At 48.0% G+C, this 8,070-nt stretch overlaps 1 protein-coding gene across 1 annotated transcript; it reads right to left on the reverse strand.

Moving 5' to 3' along the window:
- Positions 1 to 722: 722 nt before the first annotated feature.
- Positions 723 to 7,579, reverse strand: Cd207 (CD207 molecule). Its single transcript, XM_038319304.1, has 6 exons — positions 7,504 to 7,579; positions 7,295 to 7,411; positions 5,192 to 5,566; positions 3,388 to 3,539; positions 1,727 to 1,845; positions 723 to 861 (listed from the first exon to the last, which is right to left on the reverse strand). Exons 1-6 carry the CDS (start codon positions 7,571 to 7,573, stop codon positions 723 to 725), a joined length of 972 nt encoding a protein of 323 aa, XP_038175232.1. The 5' UTR covers positions 7,574 to 7,579.
- Between the last annotated feature and the right edge of the window lie 491 nt (positions 7,580 to 8,070).

Below are 8,070 nucleotides of genomic sequence, written 5' to 3' on the forward strand. Positions count from 1 at the left end.
TTCTGGCGTATGTTTCTATATTTTTCACCTTTTTTATAATTTAAATTTACAGGACTAAAGAGATGGCTCAGCAGCTAAGGGCACTTACTACTCTATCAGAAGGCCAGAGTTTGGATGTCAGCACCCATATCAGGTTGTTCATAAACAGCTGTAACTCCAGCTACAGAGGATTCAACACCCTCTTCTGAACTCTGGGATCACCCGCACACACGTGTGAAAAAAAAAAAAGTCTTTAAATGTGTTTGCAATGGATACAAGAAAACATGAAATAGTTACACATTTTGATAGTACCAGGTGCTGTTCTAATGCATGTATAAATTCTAAAGTGTTGAAACTGAGCTAAACACGCCTGTCTCCTCCAGCACTGGTCACACGCGAATGTAGCTTTCATGTGGTCATCCAAGGCTTCTTAGAAGGGTCAGGTAAACACAGACAAAATGATCTGCAGGTGACAGGTACTCACCTGCCTCACCTGAGCAGTGGGGACTTCTACATCCTCTGCATGGTTTTGCCCATTAAGCCCAACCCCCTTGAAGTCCCTCCAGGGCAGAGAGTTTCAGCCAACCCAGATGGGCCCCAGGATGTGTTTGGGACAATATTCAAGCAAGAAACGCTAAGGCACAGAGCAGTCTTGGAGTGTCAGGGAGAGCGACATCGCTTCAATCTGGGTCACTGTTGCAACACAAATGCCGAGCTCGGGGCCAGGCCTGTCACGGGATTGTCTAGACGTCGGGCCGCTTGCAGACGAAGAGGAGCTTACTATCACAGGAAGCATCATTCCAGGCTTGCGGGAAGGGCACCTTCATATTGGCACAGTGTTCATTGTTCCCTGTATTGTTGGGTTCTCCCGGAATCCAGAACCTACCAAGGCAGAAAACAAAGACACTTTATGCCCCTGTCAGAATGGTTGCCTAGCAGGCAGGAAGCCCTGCATCAGAGCTATGGCACCACCGCCTTTATCCCAGCACTCAGGAGGATAAGGCAGGAGGACCAGAAGTTCAAGGTCAACCTAGGCTCTATAGCAAGTCCTGAGCCAAGCTGGGGTACATGAGATGCTGTCTTTAAAATTAGCTATTTTAGAGGCTAGAAAGATAGCTCTGTGGGTTAGGGCACCTGCAACCAAACCTACCAAACCTGATGGCCTGAGTCTAATCCCCAGGACCCATATAGCAGGAAAGAACAGACTCAGACAAGTCGTCCTCTGACCTCTACACACATGTGCCCCAGGTTCTCATATATACATCATGTACACACACAAGAAAATAAAATAATAAATTAATAAATAGATAGATAGATAAAGATAGATAGATAGATAGATAGATAGATAGATAGATAGATAGATAGATAGATAGATTTGATGAGTTAATTCAATCCCAAAATTGAGTTTCAATTCAATGCTGGTCAGTTTTCGTCCCTGGTGACAACCTAAGAAGATGGGTAGACCTTGAACTCTAAGCCTCTTGCTGTGCCCCACACCACTTCTCTCAAGGCTCTCACAATCCCTTACTGCACAGGTCTGGACTTGGGTCAGACCCTCACCCCAGTGGGGCAGAAGGTCTTGCTGTCCAGCCGCATGGGACATGCAGGTTCCTAACTGGCCCCAGGTAGCACCCGATGAGCAGCAGCAGCATTCAGCTGGATGTCCCCTCCAGGGCTGCCACTGTGTTCACGGAAACTCACCCCCCAGCAAGCCAGGCTGGGAAGGAGGGCACAGCTGACCACTCACCTTTTGCTTTGCTCCATGCTGAACGGCGTCTCATCCACCCAGTACCAATCCCCATTAGTCCCTGCCTTGGTGAGACCAATCCAGAATGGAAGCCCATCTGCTGTCTTGTAGAGAAATTCCTGTGGGGAGCACGGAGGAAGTGAGCGGAGGCCCAGCCACCGCGACACCTTTTGGTACCTACCTGTTGGCTACTCTTCACCTGTGCACAGCGGACAGCGGCGGCCCCTGAACTTGACGATGATGCCCCGTGAGACTTGCAGACTCACAGGTACAGCATCCTCCCTCAGTGCTTCCATGCCCAGGCCTGGAGCCCAGAACCCACGTCCACGTCCTAGCTGCCCATTGTTTATCAGCTAACAAACTTGGAGCTTGTGCTTTGTAGTGAGGTGATGGAGAACAGGGGGACGCAGCCTGCCAGGCATGGAAGCGGAGGCCTGTAATTCCAGCACTTTGGAGTCTGCGGCAGAAGATTGAGAATTCAAGGCCATCCTGAGTTACATACTGAGATCCTGTCTAAAAAACAAATGACTAACAGATCGAAAGGAAAGAAGGATTGGAAAGATGGAAAATCAGCTAAACTGCAGACAAGGGACATCAAGAGAATGGCCTGACAGGAAATACCTAAATTACAGGAGACCAAAATTGTGCCAGCCCCTGGAAGGCGTGTTGTGCCTCCCTCCCTCCTTTACCCCCCAGGGCAGGCACGATTTCATCCATTCACTATGGTAAGGCCTAGGAAAGAAAGCCATCTCCCCAAGGCTCCAGGACAAGGTTGATGGCAGACAGTGACATAGGCTAGTACAGACCTGGGCCCAGTACAGATGAGGCATCTGGTTCACTTCTCCACCTCCCAGATCAATGAGCCCGGTCTATACTCTACCACCAGGAGGGAGGCTTCCTGGGTTCCCGGGTATCATTAATGCTGTTCACAAATATTTCTATCTTCTAGCATGTGGAAAGAGCGCCCCCTTGCTGTCCTCCTTGAAGCTAGCAGGATTGTGTGACTGGCTCTTGCTGGGGACATGTAAGTAGAAATGACATGTTAATTGAGGGCAGGAGCTTTAACAGCCAATGAAGCCGGCAGTGTCTCCTTGCTGCTTCAGAAACTGTGGATGTATGTTGAAATAAAGCCTCTTGGTTTAAGACCTTGTTACCCACAATGAACAGAACCTCTGCTGTCCCCTGCGAGATGTGTAATATTTGTGAGAAATAAACCTTTGGGTTGGGGAAGCTAGATGACCCAGTGGGTAGGAGCACTTGCTACACAAGCATGAGTTTCTGAATTCAAATCGCCGGCACCTGTATAGCCCCAGCCCTGTGGAAGGCAGAGGCAGAGGATTGTTTGGACTTACTTGGTAGCTACCAGTCAGTGTTTAGGGAATGAGACAGTGAAAGAACAGGACATTTGATGTCCTCCACACATGCATGGATGCATGCTCCTGTACATACACACATTCATATACCCCCAACACACACACATATGCAGAGAGAGAAAGAGAGAGAGAGAGAAAGAGAGAGAGAGAGATGCACACATGCACAGAAAAAAATAAGCCTTCATTGTTAGCTCATGGACAGTAGAGGAATTTTGTTACTGCAGCACACTCCTGCCCAGCCTTTCTGGCATGCTGTTCACAGAGCCAGTCAGTGATGACTGTACTCACTTGCTCTGATTCTGAGGTCACTGAGGTCAGATGAGCATCTTTAGAAATGCAGAACTGCTCCGCGCTGTACCAGGTCTTTAGGGTGTGTGAAAAGTAATAGAAGTTCCCCCTGAAGTACCTCCAGCCTCGGGACACCATCTCCAGAATGTCACCTGGAAAACAGGGCCCGAGGTAACTGCGATGCTCCTGCTTCCACTGCATCCCGACTGGGGATGTTTGTTCAGTGAGATCCTGGGGACAGCAGTGAATGGATCCAGATCTAAGAGTCCTTGGGTTCCTGGAGCTGGGGATTGGGGACACCTAAAGGATTCTATTGGAACCCTAAAGGTCTGAGATTTGTGGACAGACCACCTGAAGCCAGAAAAGGTACAATGACAGGGGAGGGAGAATATTAGAGGAACACAGAGGTCCTAGGACCTGACTCACAGTAATGAACTTCATGGGAAAGGGCAAGATACAGGCCATGTGTAACATATTATATTAATAAAATGTCACTATGTGAGCTCAACGAGAAGCTGGCCCTGGAGAGGGTATGTTCACTCCTCCCGATTTCAAACCCAAGTATGATTGTCTCAAAGTGCCATCTAAGGAGAGAAAGTTCAACTTGGAACTCCAGATGACTGCTTCAACTTCCCCAGTATGTTTCTGCTGGATGTTGTAGCTCTAGATTGGATGGTGTCACCTTCCAGCTGCTATTTGTTCCTTTTCTTGAAAGCCTTATCCTCGGGGACCCTCTGCTCCTTGGGGACCCTCTTCTCCTTGGGGACCCTCTGCTCCCAGGGACCCTCTGCTCCTCAGAGACTCTCTAACAGAAACTCCAGCAGACAGCTTCAGCAAAGCTTCCCCGGGTGATTTCTGCTGGATGTTTTGAGTGTCCAATTTTATAATTTGCTATATCAATCTATCACTTACATATCAGCCTATCTACCTACCAATCATCTATCCATATATCATTTGTCATCCATTCTTTTATTTTTCGTTCATTATATATTTTTAAACTCACTCACTTGGGGCTGGAGAGATGGCTCAAAGGTTAAGAGCATTACCTGCTCTTCCAAAGCTCCTGAGTTCAATTCCCAGCAACCACATGGTGGCTCACAACCATCTGTAATGGGGTCTGGTGCCCTCTTCTGGCCTGCAGACATACACACAGACAGAATAGTGTATACATAATAAATAAATATTTTAAAAAATAAACTCACTCACTCAAAACCTAAAATACGTATATTTTCCAGACCATACAGAACACCAGGATACCCCCTAATGCTTCTATACTCTGCACCTTAGTGTAGAGACCCAAGTTAGTCCTGGTGTTTTCTCTCCTCACTGCCCCAAGTCCTCTCAGACCAATAGACTTTCTGTGGTGGCTGGAAAGAAAATGCCCCCAAAGGGAGTGGCACTATTAGCAGGAAGTGTGTCACTTTGAGGACAGGCTTTGAGGTCCCTTTTCCTCAAGCTTCTCTGAGTGTGACAGTCAAGCGACTTCCTGCTGCCTGCCTATCAAGATGTTGGTCTCTATGTTGCTCCAGCGTGTCTGCCTACATGCTGCCATGGTCCCCATCATGATGATAACGGACTGGACCTCTGAAACTGTAAGTGAGACACCCTCAGTTAAATGTTTTCTTTATAGGAGTTGCCATGGGCAGCCTTAGTAAACCCTAACGAAGATACCTTCCTTGTTAACTTTCTAATCCACCTGCTTCCCTTTCCCCTGCCCACACACAAGCCGGCCTGCTGCCTGTCTGAAACAGGTGGAGTTTGTGGCTACCATTCAGCCTGCAGGATGATCTTCTCATTTACTCACTCTGTTGCTGGAGCAGCTTGTTGACGTTCTCCAAGCTGTACTGCAGTCCTCGGACCTTTGCGTTCAAAGCGCTGGCTTTATCCAGATCTCTCTGCAGCTCTGGGATCTTGGCATTGAGGTTGCCGACCTCCTCCCAGCTTCCTATTAACATAGTGATCTTGGCATTGACTTCCTCCATTCTGTTCCTCAAAGTCAGGATCTGAGAACGCACCTGGGTGAGGCTGGTGTTCAGCATCTGCATCTGAACTTCAGCCTCCTCCACACGGCTTCTGTCCTTCTCGATATCAGAGCGCAGGGTGCTGACGTTGTCCACACGGCCTCTCAACACCTGGGCATCACTCCTCACTTCCAGTATTTTGTCCATCATCCTGGGGTCTGGATTTGAGAAAGTCAGGAGGTCAGACGTAGGGTGCTGTCCCAAGGAAGGGAAAACAGCAGGACCAAGCTCCCAAAGGACCAGGACATCCAAGGAGCAGCCACCTACTCTCCACTCATTCACTAACATACACATGCGTGTATCATGTGCCACTGGGTGTCAGGAACGCTGGTTGGCACATGCAGGGAAGAGACCAAGGGGCCTCGTGAACAAGCAAAGGGAGAGGCCAGCCATGAAATGTCTTAGTATGGTCAGAGTAAACTCGGTAAAGGGGCGCCCTTAGTCACCCCCTCATCGCTCCATCACTGAGCCCCCTCTGAACCTATGAGTTAGTCCCCAGCCATCTCCTGTTAAAGACACAGCCACCAACTAGGACAGCACATCCCTTGTCTGCTCACAAGCTGCTCTATGGCCATGGGCGGGGCCATATCCATGCAGACTCCAGGACACATGGGAAGAGCATTAAAGCTATTTCTGCCCTTCCCTGGCCCCATCTTTCATACTCTACTAAAATCACAGGCATGTGAGCAAAAACTAACCAATAACTATCAAAAATCCTGTGGGACTGAAAACAGCTCCACAGGAAACTGTTTTTTGCAGAAAACCCGGGTTTACTCCCCAGAACAATGTGGCAGCTCGTAACCATCCATAGCCTCAGTTCCAAGGGGACCCAATGCCCTCTTCTATCTTTGGACACCAGAGCTTCTGGTGTACAAACAAGCAAGCAAAGTATTCTAAGGCATGCAGTAAACATGCATGCAAGCAAAACACTTGCATACATAAAACAAAATAAAATAAAATGTGAGATTTTTCCAAAAAGAGTCCTATAAAAAAGGCATTGCTAGAAGCCAGGCATGGTATCATACAACTTTAATTCCAGCAGAGACAGGCAGATCTCAGTGAAGTTCAGCAGGCCTGATCTACTGAGTTCCAAGAAAACCAGGGCTATGAGAGACAGACAGACAGACAGACACACACACACACAGAGAGAGAGAGAGAGACAGAGAGAGACAGAGACAGAAACAGAGAGACAGAGAAAGATGAGAGAGAAGAGAAGAAGAGAAGAGAAGAGAAGAGAAGAGAAGAGAAGAGAAGAGAAGAAGAGAAGAGAGCCCCAGGATGAGGTCAAGGTCTATGTTAGGGACCTGGAAGGGTGCGGCCAAGAATCTGAGACCACACATATAGGCCATGAAAAGAGAAGATATTCCTTCCCTATACTTTCTAAAGACGTGTCAGAAGGGAGAAGGGTGTGACCACAGTAGAAACCAAGAAGCTTCTAGAAGAGGAATAAGAAGGCTCCAGGTATGGACATACAAGAGAGTAAGGAGATCATCTGGGAGATTTGCTGGCTTGGCCAAGTTCTCTCTCTGCTCAGGAGAGAATTAGTCCCTAGCTGGGTCAGGAGAAATCACTCTCACTGTTAGAGCTATCCACAAGGCTTTGAATCCAAGGGTATCAGAGCTGTGAGTGACAGGATGCTAAGGGAGGCCAAGGCAGACATAAAAAGATTGGTGACTCTTTCCTCAAGCCTGAAGAGTATAAGAACAGACATTTCCTAATGCCAGTCAAAAATCCCAAGAACTCGGGGGTAGGAGGAGCAGCAGGTCAGCTTCCAGAAGCATCAGGAAACTTCCAGAAACATCATACACTGAAAACACCAAGGAAAATAGCAAAAAAAAACAAAAAAAAAAAAAAAACGTTTGGGTCTCCATGACCAGGTGACTTACAGAAGACAGCTTGAAGCACAATCATGGCCACCAGCACCAGTGACAGACAGACGAAGGCCACACGGAGGTTGAGAGTTTTCCTTAGGACTTGAGACAGATCCGACTTGGGAGAAGGCTCTGGAAGGAGACACAGAGGGTTGTTAAGGATCACTGAAGAGTGGTGACTGGCATAAGCACCAAGTGGGCATGCAGCAGTCGCTGGCACTTGCCTTGAGGCCAGAGGGAGATGTTCTGCTTGTCCACTGTGAAGTGCGCATCGGGGGCCTCTTTCTCCTTCATCTCCACCTCTGGTTCAGGAGCTTCTGGCTGCCTGTCTCCCCAAGGGCATTTTATCCAGAAGGAAACGGGAAATGAGTCAGAGAGCAGGTTACTATGTCATGCCCAAGTTCCCTTTTCTTGACTTAGACACTGCCTGGCTGAGGCCACAGCTTCATTCTCTTCTCAAAAGTCTGGGCTTTTGTGGGGCGGACACTTGTCTTCTTCCCTGGGACACAGACTTATTAATCATCTATTCTGAAGGCTCTTATATTTCTCTTGTAAAAAAGTCTCTCATCTATCATCCATCCAACATCTATTCACCCACCCTACAAACACACACCGAGAGAATTCTCAGAGCCCAACCCAGGACCCCAGAGATGAACTATTCAGTTCTCTAACTCAGGAAGCTTGCAACCTGACCAAAAAAAAAAAAAATAGCCTGAACTAGTTAATTAGAATCCGAGGTGGGGAACATGGCAGAGGATGGATACGTGCTGTCAAAGAACGTCCAGGGAACA

This window comes from Arvicola amphibius, chromosome 2, assembly GCF_903992535.2.
Source record: "Arvicola amphibius chromosome 2, mArvAmp1.2, whole genome shotgun sequence".
Taxonomy (NCBI): domain Eukaryota; kingdom Metazoa; phylum Chordata; class Mammalia; order Rodentia; family Cricetidae; genus Arvicola; species Arvicola amphibius.

Excerpts from the sequence above, each read along its gene's own strand:
- Cd207 (XM_038319304.1), bottom strand. The coding sequence starts at position 7,573 with ATGAAGGAGAAAGAGGCCCCCGATGCGCACTTCACAGTGGACAAGCAG. Across the intron at positions 3,540-5,191 it reads CAAGCTGCTCCAGCAACAGA|GTGACATTCTGGAGATGGTG; the intron begins GTGAGTAAATGA and ends CCTGTTTTCCAG. Across the intron at positions 1,846-3,387 it reads TGACCTCAGAATCAGAGCAA|GAATTTCTCTACAAGACAGC; the intron begins GTGAGTACAGTC and ends TGCTCCCCACAG.